The 15,900-nt window shown below is 40.2% G+C and overlaps 1 protein-coding gene across 1 annotated transcript in view; it reads right to left on the reverse strand.

Annotated features, from left to right (window-relative positions):
• ITK (IL2 inducible T cell kinase) overlaps positions 1 to 15,900 on the reverse strand; it is a 58,071-nt gene that overhangs the window by 17,639 nt on the left and 24,532 nt on the right. The window contains exons 5-8 of the mRNA XM_049647902.1: positions 13,472 to 13,512; positions 11,015 to 11,166; positions 6,493 to 6,558; positions 1,930 to 1,984 (exon numbers count right to left, since the gene is read on the reverse strand). Of these exons, the coding sequence (XP_049503859.1) occupies positions 1,930 to 1,984; positions 6,493 to 6,558; positions 11,015 to 11,166; positions 13,472 to 13,512 (314 nt within the window). The remainder of the gene's footprint in view (positions 1 to 1,929; positions 1,985 to 6,492; positions 6,559 to 11,014; positions 11,167 to 13,471; positions 13,513 to 15,900) is intronic.

Raw genomic sequence — 15,900 nt, forward strand, 5'->3', positions numbered from 1 at the left:
CCTCTTACAGAAATTCTATTTTTGCCTTTGATGGAATGAATCAATCTGTCACCAGTTTCCCCTTCTACAAAAGTAAATTGCATGCCAATAATAAACTGCATGCCTTTAAACTAATCTTTAACAATATTTATTAACCCTCCGCCTTCCCATCACAGACTTTCATTCCCTTCCTGGCACCTTCCCAGGTCTCCTTCTCTAAGTCTCATCACTAACTGGGCAAATAGTGGCTGCCAGTTTGGGTAACCAGCTGTCCCAATTTGTCCAGGACTGAGGGCAGGCTGGGATTTCTGGGCACAGGACTCTCATTTTTAAAACTGGGACAGTCCCAGGACCAACCAGGATGAGTTGGTCACCCCACCTTCATCCCATGCAGGAAAGATTTGCAGTTTAATTTAAATTTCTTACAGATAGGAAAACCTTCAAACACAAACTAGAAAATAAGGTGCAATGGCAGGGATAGGGTTGACATTTTGGCACAGGGAGACTAGTGCTTCCAACAACACATACCTACAGTTTACTGGTCTCATCGGTAAGACTAGTGTTGGGCACGGGTCATTAATGTCTGAATATTAGACTCTTCTGGAGAGATTTTTCTCTGAATTATTAATGCTTAGATCCTACCAACTAGATATTCTGATTTAATCCATCTGGTGTGGGGCTTGGGCATTGGTATTTTAAAAAAATGTTTCCCACGTGATTCTAATGTGCAGACAGGCCCAAGAACCACTGCTTTAGGCATATATGCTGGTAAATTAATTGATTGCTCTGTGGAAGACTTTTTTTCTCAATACTTCCATACATTTGGTTTCTCTGAAAGAGCTATAAATGTGCAGTTTTAAGTGCTACTCAAAGTGTGGTCTGCAGTTGGGTGCCAGTTGGCAGATTTTTGCTGCCCCACCACCAGACAGAAAGGGAAATTGAGAGAAAGCGGTTAGACATTTTTTACAGCACTCAGACTAATTTTGTGTCTAATAAATCAAAGACTAATAAAAAATTAAACTTGCAGGTTTTGTGTCCTTGCTTCTTTATTTTTTTCTAGTAGTTCATTTTTATTTATTTTACACAATGTAAGCCTGTGACAAATTGGAAATTGAAAAACAACCGCAAAAAGTGATCCATCAACACAGGTATTTGAGAGGCACTGGCACAGAGTAACAAATGACCTCCTGGTCCAGGAAGAGAGGGTTCACCTTGAGTGCCAATCAACTGATGGCAGCTGCCTAGAGCACTGTGTTGAGAAGGATCTCAAAGCCATGGACTGTGATCAACAGTGTCACATAAGATCAGGAGCAAAGGGTGACAGTATGAATCCTGGCTAAGTCATTGCTGATTTAGTCCAACTCTTGTCTTGTACTCATTGAGAAACTAAGACCCAGGAGGAAGAAACATTCCCAAAGCCATAGACTGTGTTGGTGACAGAACAGCGATTAGGACATTTACTTTTCCCACCACACCATGCTTTCTCTCTTCTCATCTCTTGCTCCCTTGCTCCTGACATCCTTGGGCAAGATCAGTCCTGCTATCCACACTGCATGGCTCTTAAGAACTGATGCATAAAAATAAATTAAAAGAAGTGATGTATTTCTCCTGGGCTACAGCCCAACCAAGTAGCATGTAAGTCACTGCCACCCCTGACCTAGCCAGAGAAGCAGGCAAGGAAAACTAGCCCCATGGCTCCCCATCACAGACAGAAAGGCCACTATATTTGTCATGACAGTTGCATGTCAATACCAAGACATGAGACCCTCCATAGGTTTCTTATCCTGTTGTATGCTAGTTTCTATAAATCCCCAGAATATTTTCACTGAACATGAAAATCACTGTTAATCTAATATATCAACTTACTACATTGGCATAAACTATAGTATGGCTGAAAAAAAAAGCACAATTCATTTTATTTTAAGTCAAAGGCAGGTCAAGGAGACTTACTGTGTCCAAAAGAAGTTTTTCAGCTTTGTCTCGGCTGATACTCTTATTGTACCACCTGAAAGCAGGAAAAAGTCATATGTCAATGACACTTAAATGTTTAAAAATTATTTGCTTGTAAAAGATAATTAATTCTAGAAAATGATTTGGTCATTTTCTATTTGTACTACTGCATTCAAACTTAAAAACAAAGGTATGCACCATATCTGGGTAATAAAATGTTTAACTGGAAGGGAACAAATGAATTAGAATTGGTAAAATAGAGATAATTTTTGAAGCTGGGTTTTGGGTATAATGGAGGTCCATTATATTATTCTATTTTTATGCATGTTGGAAATTTTCCATAAGAAAGTTTTATAAAAACTTTATCTTCTCTATTTCATAAGTTAGTGGATGGTTATAAGTAGGATGATACTAGGACAACTATAACAATTGAGTACAAATTTGAAAGTTTAGCCTTGTAAAATAATTGTAATATTTTCCTCTTTTAGACCTATTTTCAAAATCTTCTGCAAAGTAATTACTTGTATAATTTTGGAGTCTGGTGAAAAAAACTGAAAAGTGGTAAAAAGAATATGAATGATTTTTAGGGATGAAGTTTTTGTATTTTGCTGTTAATACTTGAGCCACATCCTGGCCTCTCTGGCCATTTATGAGATAAGAGGAAATAGAATGGTCATCAGTTAACAATCAATTTTGAATAGTATAAATTTCAGAGGAGAGAACTTTTAGATGGGAAGGAACACTACTCACCAAACTTCTTGTCTACTAGAAAGTAGCCACAGGGGCACCTGAGTGGCTCAGTTGGTGATTTCAGCTCAGGTCATGATCTCACCATTTGTGAGATCTAACCCTACATTGGACTCTGTGCCGATAGCATGGAGCCTGCTTGGGATTTTCTCTCTCCCTCTCTCTCCCCTCCTCCTCTGCTCTCTCTCTCTCTCTCAAAATAAATAAATAAACATTTAAAAAATTTAAAACATAAAAAGTAGTCAGAATATGGGAATTAGTGGACCCATCTGAGCCTTTTTTTAAAAAAAATACAGTAAGTGAGGGGCGCCTGGGTGGCTCAGTTGGTTAAGCGGCCAACTTCGGCTCAGGTCATGATCTCGTGGTCCGTGAGTTCGAGCCCCGCGTCGGGCTCTGTGCTGACAGCTCAGAGCCTGGAGCCTGTTTCAGATTCTGTGTCTCCCTCTCTCTGACCCTCCCCTGTTCATGCTCTGTCTCTCTCGGTCTCATAAATAAACGTTAAAAAAAAAAAGTTTAAAAAAAATAAAATAAAATACAGTAAGTGAGAGAGAGCACATGTGTGCACATGTGCATGTGAGCAAACGGGGGAGGGGCAGAGGAAGAGGGAGAGAGAGAATCTTGAGCAGGGTCCATGCCCAGCATGGATGTGGGGCTTGATGTGGGGCTTGACACAAGGTTCCATCTCATGACTGTGAGATCATGACCTGAGCTGAAATGAAGAGTGGGATGCTTAACCCACTGAGACACCCAGGGTCCCCTACTTGAGCTTTTGAATATCATACAACAGAATGGTATTTTATACATCAGCTGATTTTATACATCAGCTCTTGTAACTTAACTAGTTGAGGGATGGCAAATAGGCTTCATCTCATGTGCAAGCTCTGATCAGTTCATCACAGCTGCCTAAAGATGTGCACCTGAGCTCAGTAGGTAAGTGCGTCACTATCTAAAAGGGATTTCTACCCTGAGTTCAGGCACCGGGAGGGAAGGGCAGCAAGAGTGCCTCCTTCATCTGTCTGACCCTTCATTTTAAGAAAAAGGGATCTGAGATCCAGCCTGGTGGGGAAACTTGCCCAAGGTCATGCCCTCAAGTCAGGGCAGGAAACCTGAAGCCAATCAATGGATTTCACAGCCCATGATTATGTTCCCAGATGGTACATTTTTGAGTTCTTACGCAGATATCCCCTGAAAGTAGACAATATTAAGTGCAAGGATAAAAAATTATCATACTGGGTATTTTATTTTTATTTTTTTGAGATCATTTGAACTTTTTTTTTCAGGAAGACAGAATATTTATTTATTTATTTATTTATTTTCTAATATGAAATTTATTGTCAAATTAGTTTCCATACAACACCCTCATACTGGGTATTTTAAATATACACAGATATATACTTCTAAATGACTGGATGTTTGGGAGTCATTTTATTCCCTAGCTGTAATTCCATAATCTGAAAATGCAAACTGATAGTATGTAGAATAAATAGGGCTCACAGACTGTTTTGTTTGTATAGTATAGTGTTTTTTTTTTTTTTTTTTTTTTAATGACTTAAAATACCTTCAGGAGGGGGAATACACCTTTTTATTTCCCCTGGGTTCCACCATTCCCTAAGGCTTTATACTCTGTTGGAATTTTGAGTTTGCCCCCTCTATCATAAAGGATGAGATTCTGATTAAAAGCAAAAAACAAACAAAACTTCCCAGCCCAGTGATCATTTGAAATGAATACCTATTTTGTCCGAAAGGCATTGACTATAAAAAAATTGAAAGAATTTTATTTAGGCATATTTCATATATGCTTCATTGCAGCTCAAGTGTTCTTGGAACTGATGACTCTTCTGTTGGCTGAGAGAGGGGCTACTAACACATACTTGATCAAAACCAGTCTCAGGTTGAGAGACTCTTCAGAAAATGATCGCTCTTCATTGCAGAGTCTATTAGAATTTGAGCAACACATAACTTGACCACATATGAACTAATAAGAGCCCAAATGTGTTAATAGAAGTCTTCATTAGCTAATGTTCTTCAACCCTGGTATCATACATTTAGTGAGGACTTCACCATTTTTTTTTTTATTTTTACATGATTTCAAATGTATAGAAAAGCTATAAAAATACTATAAAAGAACTCCCTATACATTTGACCCAGATGAACTAATATTGACATTTTCCATATTTGCTTTACCATTCCCTGTGAATAGATATATATTTTTTTCTGAGCCACTTGAGAATAAACTTTACAAAGACTTCAGTATGTATTTATTTCTAAGATGTGGAATATATGCGTATATGAACATAGTACAATTGCCTAAATCAGGAAATTTAACATTGGCACACTACTGTTACCTCATTTCAGACTCTATTCAAATCTCACTGGATGTTCCAATGATACATTTTGTCTCTATCATTTTTTTTTTTAATTACTCAAGATCCAATCCAGGATTACTAGTGCATTAGTCAGTACTCATCTCCTTAGGCTCCTTCAATATGAACCAATTTCTCAGCCTTTTGTGTCTTTTATGATATTAACATTTTTGAAAAGCACAGGCCAGTTATTTTGTAGAATATCTTGCAATTTGGAGTTGTCTCTTATTTCTTCATGATGAAATTCAAATTAGGCATGTTTGGGTGGGAATATCACAGAAGTGATGTTGTGTCCTTCTCAGTGCGTCACATCAGGAGACCCGGGATGTCTGTTTGCCCTGTTGTTGATGTGAACTTTGATCACTTGGTTAAAATGAGGGCCTACCAGCTATTCCCACTTTATTGCTGATGAGTGATTTGTGAGAACATACTTTGAAACTATGTAAATATCAAACTTTCGCCTCCCTAGTTGTGATATTCATTGATGATTCTTGCCTGAATTAGTTGATACTTTGAGTTACAAATGGTGATTTTTAAACGTGATCTTACCTTGAACATTCATTAGCTGGCATTCTATTTATTTATTTGTTTATTTATTTACCTATCAAGCTATCTGTTGATTCTTATTTTATCGATGGATTATAATCTATTACTGTCATTATTTATTTTGATACTCAAATTGTCTCAGATTTGTGCAGAAGGAACAATTTTAAGCTGACTTCTGTGCCCACTTGACACATCCACACGATTAAAATATTTGGGGGGGCAATAATTCTTTACTTTTGGGTGCAAGGTGTTCCAAGTTCATCCTGTTCTTTCCCTGCATCAACTCTGAATCCCCAGCCATTTTTCCAAGAACTCCATTTTAGTGGGCAGTGTTATTTAGAAAGGAGGATCTGTGAACACAATGTTGCTGTAGTGCTGTTGCTTCTGGGCCTTTCAGCAGCTGAGCAAGGGAATATACATATGTGGTATCCACTACAATTGGGTTTTATTAAATGTCAAGTAGTTCTGTTAAAATTATATCCATGTGAACCCTTCTATAAACAACGGCTTGAAATAAACAATACAAGCTAAGCAGATATTTAATACCCATTTGTCTGTTATTTTGGTATTGGAAGTATTGTCTTAGAGCATGTTTTAAGTAAGTTTGTATTTGATCCAGTCTTCATAGTATTTTTTTTCTCCTTAAGTAAGACCAAGATTCCTGGAAGAATCTTTTCCTTTCACCACAATCTTCATAGGTATCTTAGAATCATCTTTTTGATAAAAGGGGAGGTGAGTGCATATATCTTCCCCTTCTCCTATTTAGAGTGTTCCTCTACTGTGTATTTAGGGATCAAAGTACAAGAAGGAAAAAAATCCTGGTACTTTTACAATCAACTAGTAATTTACTCCTAATCTAAGGAGGACTTTAGTACCATGTTTTTAGAAAACAAATAAAATATCTTACTCATAGGTTTCCAGGCTATTTGGAGACTTTTCCACCAGATAACTGCTTGGTACATATCCTTCATGCCTGTTAAGAGGGAAATTAGTGTTTAGACCATTATAGGACTAATTTTCACTTCTCCGTTTTATAGGTTATTCAATCCACTAAAAGTCTTTTAAGGTAGGGGATTCTTGCATTATTTGGCATTCATAAGACAATTTAAAGTTTTAGAATAAAAGAATGGCTAAAAAACCCAACAATTTGCTATCTGTTAAAGGCAATAAATTTCACCATTAAAATATGAATCATAATAAATAAAAATTTTTTTATGTTTATTTTTGAAGGAGAGAGAGAGAGCATGAGCAGGAGAGAGGCAGAGAGAGAGAGGGAGACACAGAATACGAAGCAAGCTCCAGGCTCTGAGCTGTCAGCACAGAGACTGATGTGGGACTCGAACTCACAAACCTCAAAATCATGACCTAAGCCAAAGTCAGATGCTTCATGGACTGAGCCACACAGGCTCCCCTGAACAATAGTAAATAAAAAGTGGCTATTTTACTTAAAAAAATGTTTGTTGCTCTCCTCATTGTGAAATTTCCTCTGATGGAAAAAGGTCTCTATTTTCTCTAAGGAAACAGTTTTTTTTTTTGGGGGGGGGTGTGATAGTATTTTTTCCACTTTAGTGCTTCAATTTTATATAGTCAGGAAACCAAAATAATTAAAATATAAAAAATCATTTTCCAACCACAGGTCCCAAAAGATACTGCCACTCAGCATCATAAGCCTTTAATTCAAGGACTCCCTAATGTTTTTTTGTTAATTCAACTCCTTCAGACACAAATGGTAAAACACGAGAAAAAAGAATAAAGTCACGCTGGATTTGGAGGTGGGACTTTCTTTTGAGCAGGAATACATATTTGTGCATAAACAAAGACATGGTGGATAAAGAGACCAATCGGCACCTCAAAATACTTTACGTTTGTGCATAACTTTGTATTTTTCAAAATAATTTCACATATATTATTGCATTTAATGCTACAAGGTGAAAACAATGTTTCTTCCACTCTCTGGGCCTCTGGCTCTCTAAGTGTACAATGAGGGACCTAGATTGCACATAAAATTCCTCTAGAGTCTGACAGTCTATAAAAAGATGCCTAAGAGTTTCTTGCTCTTTACTTCACAAAGTATTTTAATTTTTGTATAACAAAGGCATTTTTCAATTTAGTGATTATGTTTACTGGGGAATGTGTAATCTATTTCACAGAATCGTTTTGGGGAGTGAAGATATCAAGAACAGGGATGTCAAATATGGGATGATTATCTCATATCTTGTGCCCATGGCTGACACTGCTAGTCAATCGTGGCATGCTTCCTTCGGAGAATTGAACATCCAGCTTCAGAATCATCCTTAATGTGGTGCTCAAGGCAGTCTGGGCCAATTGATGGAAGTCAAGTCATTCTAAAATTCGCTATTTCTCTTCTATCTATCTTTTCAAATCCCTCTTAATTATGTCTGGTTTTGCCACACCATATGTTTACAATTATATGAATAGGTCAAATACCATTTTTGCTTTGAAATAGAATAACTGTGTTCTAATATGCCAGCCACATAATATTATGTGCTAATAGTATCCCAAATGATAATTCTCTTCACGTGGATGTGGATGTAGAATTTGCAAAGCACCTTTCGCGTTTATCATCTCATTAATTTCCTCAACAATGTGAGATAGACAGAGCTGACATTATCGTCTGCATTTTACACAGAAGGAAATGGATCCACAGAGGTTAAGCGCCTTTTCCAAAGACATACAGCAAGACCAGCTGATGCTGAGGTCCAAGTCTTCTGTCTCCCGATCTTGTGTACTTTCCACTATACTGCACTATTACAAAGCACACTGGGGAAATTCCCAAAACACCAGTTAGACTCTAGGGTGTCCTCTTTGATGGTCTTTGAAGTGCAGAGCTGAGCATTTCCAAAGGCCACTGAGCAAAGGGTAAGCTGTCATTTGGGGAAATGCAACCTAGGAGAAGAAATTTCCTGGCACATCAGGTGTGCTAAATAAATGCCAGTTGATTGAGGGAGTGAATTTCTGAGTAAATTCCTCTAATGTCTGTAGAAACGGACTGTCTTAAACCTGTTTCTGATATGAGCCTCCTTATAATAGGCAAAGAGAAGGTGTTGTGGCCGGGCCTCACTTGCCTACACAAGTCAGCTAGAGAGGGAGGTTCCACATGAAGTGCTTTGGGGTCTCTTCCCAGCTAGCAAGCAACACTGTCTCCCAGGGCACATCGCAGTTCTTGAGCTAACTATATTTGACACCCCTTCCTCACTCCCCCTGCAGTGGCATCAAAAAGGATACTTAAAGAGAAGGTGCTTTGACAAAGAAAGTTTTGGTGCATGTAAACAGTAAAGCCTTAACCCTAAAGATATTTGTGTGCCTCTTTTTGAACTCATCAGATTAGCTTTTTTTTTTTTTTTTAAGGTTAGCGATACCTAGTGTTGACACTCCCACACCCTATTGGTGGGTAGTGGCAATGTAAGTGTGGCAACCTTCTGAGGGAATTATCTATCAAAATTGATACCTACTCTGAGTCAACAGTTCCATAATTAGAAATATGAAATACATATTTTTTCAAAAGAAAAATATATTTTCAAAAAATACATATATTTGCATTTTTTTTTCAAAATATTGCCCAGAAACATGAGTATGAGCAATACGAGTTCTTCACTGAGGACTTGTTTAAGATAACAAACAAAGATGGGCACCTGGGTGGCTCAGTCGGTTGAGCATCCAACTCTTGGTTTTGGCTCAGGTCATGATCTCACAGTGGTGGGATCGAGTCCCACATCAGGCTCCGCGCTGTCAGCATGGAGCCTGCTTCTGATTCTCTCTTTCTCTCCCTCTCTCTTTCTTTGTTTCTCTCTCTCTCTCTCTCAAAAATAAATAAACTTAAAAAAATATAACAAAGAAAACAAATACCCAGAAACTAGATGTCCCACCATTACAGATTATTCAAGTACTTACCATATAAGCATACCTTCCAAAACCATGCGATTATTTTAAAAATAGGGTAGATTTCTATCTGCTGAAATGAAACGATCTCCAAGATATATTACTGAAGGTTAAAAGCAAGGTGAAGAGCAGAATCAATCACCTTAGTGCAAATGAAAAAAGGATGCATTTGTGTATGTATAACTTTTTTGTCTGGGATATACAAGAAACTGTTGATAGTGTTACTTTTGGAATTGACATGGGGACAAATGGAGGGGTGGCTTATTTTTCATCTATATTTCTCTCTACTTTTATTTAAAAAAATAAAACATAAATTTAGGCCATCCAAATATTGCAGTGATGGAGTGTTTTCTTTTTCTTTTTCTATATTTTTTGTCAGTAATAACCTCATACTTTAAAAATATATAAACCCCTGATATTAATATGCAAGGATGTTCATTGCAGGGTAGTTAATATTTGCAAAATATTGGAAACAATCTGAGTGCCTAACAAGGGAATTTGCTAAATTATGGTACACTTTTGTATTGGATTTGTGCAATCATTGAAATCATATTCTGGAGAATATTCCAGGGCTTGGGTAAGTACCTCTGACATATTAAAAGGAAAACCTAAAGCCTTCATAAAGCAGCATGGATCTGATGCCTTAAAACTAAGCACTAGTATCTAAGTCATGTACATCTCAGAGCATTCTGAAGGTTAAAACAGCAATTTTGTTGTATTTCGGATCAGAGAAGGGCTCATAAGTTTTTTTTCCCTTCAAAAGTCTCATAGTGGGCATTTGGTCTTTGCACAACTTAACTTTCTCCATGGATCATTTATATGGCTAGTTGAGACAGTTGGTGTAGCTAACTCTTTAGTATCTTCTTCCTGATGCCTTTTTTTTTTTTCCCAACGTTTTTTATTTATTTTTGGGACAGAGAGAGACAGAGCATGAACGGGGGAGGGGCAGAGAGAGAGGGAGACACAGAATCGGAAACAGGCTCCAGGCTCCGAGCCATCAGCCCAGAGCCCGACGCGGGGCTCGAACCCACGGACCGCGAGATCGTGACCTGGCTGAAGTCGGACGCCCAACCGACTGCCCCACCCAGGCGCCCCCTGATGCCTTTTAATATAACCACCAATCTGTACCATCTCTACACGCCTTTTCTTTTCACCGAAAACAGACACTTCACAATGGGATGTACCTTCAGTCTCATCTGAACACTCAAGAACAATAGTGCTTCCATGTGGAACAAGCTGCCAATCTCCTACTTTGTGGATGTCAGTGAAAAAACCCGGGGAATTTTTAGATGGGCTTGGGGGCTGGGGGTGCTTAATAAGGGAGCATAGCAAGTGACTGTCTCTGGCACTTCTGAGAAGTAGAAAAACCTCTCTCAACCACTTCTTCCTTCCCCTTCCTTCTACCTCTGCTTTCCTCTCCTAACTCAGTGCAGCAGGCCTGCTGACAGAAGCAGGACAAATTGTCCCAGTGTTTTCTGTATCCCCACCTCACCCCAAGCACTGGGACAACAACCACAAAGATGCCTTACCCATTCCTGTCCTGCACTCTCCACCAGTGAATCTCGGAACTGTCCAGCAGGTAGTATTCCTCATTGCGTTGTAACGTAAGTTCCTGTGGGTCGTTCGTTTGGTAGTCATACAAGGCAATGACAAGGGTTTCTTCAGGTTCCTGGAGTGATCGCTGAAGGTAGGAGAAAACAAAATTGAGTGATGACATAGAAAGGAGGTCAATTGTGGAACCAGGTCAATAAGTCCTGAAATGGTAACTTGCTCCTGGATCTAGGCCAGGTCAACACATGAATTCCTATAATCCACTGGGTATTCGCTGAAACCACCTGCCTTCTCTAGTTGGCTTTCTTTTATGAGTTAGGGTTATGGTGCTGAATGTGACACAAAGACACTCAGTACCTGGAATTCATTGCCCTCTCATTCTGTGTGGTGAATTCTGACCACAGTGAATTCCAAGCAGTCACATGCTTTTCACACAAGTCTGCTGGTTGCACGTTGCAGACTCTCTGCCGGAAGCATCATATTCTTGGTGAAAGTGATGCAGTGAACACTAGGTTATTCAGTCCATGCCTTTCTGATTTGATTTGTGGGTTTGTCCAGATCCGGAGGATCATAGACTATCAGAGCTGAAATGCCTCTGAGAGATCACTCAATCCATTCTTTTGTTAAGAATGCAGAAACTGAAGCCCACATGAAGAAATGGATATGGCCAGGTTACCACATGAATTAGCCTTAAGGCTCTCTCTACTATAGCACATGGGCTCCCTTCTTCCATTTAGGGGCTCTCTTGCCTAAGTCTCTACTTCTCAGTACCTTTTTAAAGACGACATAGTGAAGATGTGAAGAAGAGACTATAAAGCAAACAGTTGTGAGAGTTCAGGATGGGCACACTTGCTACAGGTTGGCAGGTCTTGGGAGACAGTAAATATGGAAGAGATTGAGGTTACTGGCTAGGATGAGATTTGGCGTTGGGAAGCCAAAGTTTCTATTTTCATATCGAAGCCTTTGATGGTATAAAAATCCTGGAGATTTGGAAAGAAAAGCTTGTCATGGTGATGTTGTATGTCACCCCAGCTGAGCCCAGATTAGGATTTGAAATCTCAATATCTGTGGAGCTCACGAGGTGGTGTATTGCAGTACTGAAGATAAGAATCATTGGGACTGAGGCTTTCACCTGAAAAGCTAATGGAGGAAGGAGTTAAATTGAAGGGCACCTGAAGATAAAGGAGGGATATGACACGGTATTCATCCCATTATAGGACCAAATGATTGATCAATCACTATGAAAAGAAAGGTCAGAGCAGGGTTCAAAAACCATGGAGGTACGTTTCTATAGGAGGCATCTTGGACAGCTTTGGGGGCGATTTGAATGTCACAAAGGTTTAGGAGTGCTGCTAACATTTAGTGGCAGAGGGCCAAGAATGCAAAAATCTCTGCAGTATCCCATATACTGTAAAACTTTTGAATGTCCCGTTAGACATTCATGTGGTAAGAAACCTGCTTATAATAATAATGGACAATAGTACTCTGAGCCTAGATCCTACCTCCACCCCATAGGTGGGACTATGGGCGAAACCATCTGCAAACCAGAGCTGGCTTCCCTAGAGTGGGCTTGGTATCACCTAAGTCTTGTAAATCAGTAGATTAGAGGAGTGTTTCTCCCACTTCAGTGTGCCACAGAATCACCTGGAGGTTTATTAAATTGCAGGTGGCTGGGCCCCTCTCCCAGAGTTATAAATATAGTAGGTGTGGGGTGGGGCCTGAGAATCTACAGTGCATTTCTAATAAGCTCCCAGGTGAGGCTGATTCTGCTGGTCCAGGGACCACACTTTGAGAACCACCATGTGAGTTAAAGCCCACCATCTCAGAAGCTCTGCTGCCTAGTAACTTACCTATTAAGTTGCTGAATGGCCTTGGAAAAGCCTCAAAACCTCCCTTGGGACTTGATGTCCCAAGGTTTAAAATGAGAATAAAACTATAACCCTCTGAAGTGGCTAGAATGGAGAGTGAGGGAAGGAGGCCTTCTCTGTATATATAAGTACACTCACACACACACATAAAGATATAGATATAGATATATATCTTTGAAATAGATAGTAAAAGTATGGAAGTACTTAGAAAAATATAAAGTATTATCAAAATTAAGGTATGGAGTGAACACATCATTTTTCATAGATAGCTGTTATTGTACCCCAAAGTGGTCAGGTGGGGGGATGCACAGTTTGGTACAATAAATTTTTGTTGAGTGAATAAAGTGAACTCAGGATTTAGTAACTGAGTGGTCCTTTTGCATAAACTGACCCATGAGACAGGTCCAAGAAACCCAGGGTGTTCATTTCGGCTGAATTACTACAACCTGCTGTATTTGCCCAGGATATGAGAAATCTGGGGGTGGGGGGAAATGCAAAGGGGACATGGCATTCAGGCAGTTGCAGCACTGGGCGCCCATCATGCCCAGAGCTTGAATCCTCACTCACCCTGTTGTCTTCAGGAGTAGGAGGAAGAGGCTTCTTTGAAGCTGAAATGAGAAAAACATAAAAAGAAAATGAGTATGAAACCGAATGTGCCCAACCGGAGGTGAAAAGTCAGGGGGCTTTTCAGAGAAAAGCAGCCCTTAGGAGAACAACAGAAGAAAAGAGCCAAGAAAGAAGGAGATGATAAGACACAGAGAAACGAAAACCGGCCTTATAGAGCCAGTTTTTTTTTTTTTTTAATCTCTTTTTGGCCTCTTGGTTCCCCATTTCATTTTCTAGAAGATTCCAGAAACTTCTAGAAGTTCATATTTAGTATTCCCAGGAAAAGCCTAATCCAAAGGTTGCTACAGAGGCATTAGGCTTGTGTCCTTCTCTGTGGGCCAGGAGACCTCCACAAAGGCACCTACCACCTGCTAAACCCCGGAGTGGGAATTGGTGACTCAGGGTAACAGTGAGTCACTGGCTTCTTGAGGCAGCCGTGGGCTTGGGGAGAGGGTGGGTGAGGTGAGGGGTCATTGAGTTATTTTTTGGGAGGGCTGGAATCTACTTTTAGTTACATTTACACTTCTGAGCATGTGTTCTTGCTGCCTTCTCCAAACAACACACACTCAGCACCTCTCTCTCTCTCTCTCTCTGTTTGTGTCTCCATGTCTCCGTCGCTTTACCTCTCCTCTATGCCTTCTTTTCTCCTTTGTCCTATCTTCTTTATCTCTCTTTTCTTCTCGCCTTCCTTTCATCTCTTCCTCTCTGTCCTTCAGTATTTTTCCTTTGAGGCACTGAAAAGGTCAGGCCTAGAATCAATAGACCAAGGTCAAATATCTGGGAGTATGTGTGGCATGGGAGGCAGCACATAGGCTTGTGCTCAGTTCAAGGATTATTTAATAATTACAGATAAGACAGGAATAGGCTCCATAAGTAGGTGGTGAGATCCTCATCTCTGCATGAGATTGACTCATTGCATGAAGTTGATCCCTGCCTGAGTTGGACAGTAACTGTCAGGATTGCGAGTAGAGGAGACCCACACAGTGACATGGGAACCCACCCCCTGTGCTAACACTTTAAGCACGGGCAGGGTGGGGTATTGACTTGGCTTTGTGATTAACTGAGAAGAAGAAAACAAGCGTAACAGGAAGCATGGTTCCTATTCAACACTCAACTCAGGGCACCGAGAGACTGATGTTCTAACCGTAGCTCCACTGGGAAGGAGCTGTGTGGCCTTGGTCTCCTTCCAGCCCTGAACATTCTGCAAGGGTATCTCTTCCTCCAGCCTTGCTCTCCCCTTCTTTCCTCTTCCTCTGTGTGAAGTTGGTATGTAGTGACATCAGGGCCAGTTCTGGTTGCAGAAATGAATGGGGTATAGCAGGGTCCATTTTTTTACCCAACCACCTCTGCTGTTTTCCAGACGTACACATACATGCTGCTATATTTCAGCTTCATATTCTTCTGTCCACAAATAAAAAAGATGAGTAGGTGCAATTGCCATTTATTGAGAGATAAGAAAGTGCCAGCAAATGTGCTAAGAGCTTTCCACGACCCCATTGTTGCAACACAAATGCAGGACCACTAGCAGAGTGACTGTATGGCAGTTAGGCCTGAGTTCATGTGGGAGGAGTTCAGCATGACCAGCTCTCTCCAACTGTCATCTTGGTGCATCATTCAGATGTTCCTCACACCTCAATCATATGTCTACCACTCAGTGGAGGGGAGTGCTGTGTACCCTGAAGAGGGACAGCTGCAAAATGCACGGTGAAGATGGAAAAATGGAAACACAGATTCAAAGAATTTCAGAATTAACAAGGGACTTAGAGATTATTTCATCTTAGGAGCCCTAAAGCTTCCCCTAACATTTGAGAGATGAGGACATTAGGGCCCTTGGGGGCTGAGTGACTGATCCAACAGCCCACAGCAAAGTGCTGGCAGGAATCTGGAGACCAGATCTCTGGCTCTCGAAATGGCTTTCACTCACTGGGGAAAGCCCATGCCATCTTGTTATTATGATGGATTCCACCCATATAAACCCTTCTGTTTCTTTTTTATGAAATACTCTTTAAGAGTACAGACCATAGGGTAATGCCAAAGATCACTGACTTCTAAAACTAGGTATATATTGTTCCTTGGGGCCATGGGATTGGTAACTTTAAACTTTCTCTCCCAAGGTGGAGGGTGAGAGGTGGTGGTTTTTAAAGTGGTACTAAGAGGGGCTGTGACTCAGGAAGCCACGGAAAACCCAGCCATGGGTTACATTTAGCACATCCGCCTTGGGTTGTCAATCCGAGGTAGTAGGTTTTAGTGCAAAAAAGAAACTGACAGATGAGAAAAGGTGGCTAGGGTAAGAGAGGTTGAGAAGAGGGGGGAATGGAAGCAAAACAATTCACACAATCCATCATTCCTATTCAACAACGCCTTTACAGAGCACTTCTCCCTGTGTGACC

The sequence above is a fragment of the Panthera uncia genome, assembly GCF_023721935.1.
Source record: "Panthera uncia isolate 11264 chromosome A1 unlocalized genomic scaffold, Puncia_PCG_1.0 HiC_scaffold_17, whole genome shotgun sequence".
Lineage (NCBI taxonomy): Eukaryota > Metazoa > Chordata > Mammalia > Carnivora > Felidae > Panthera > Panthera uncia.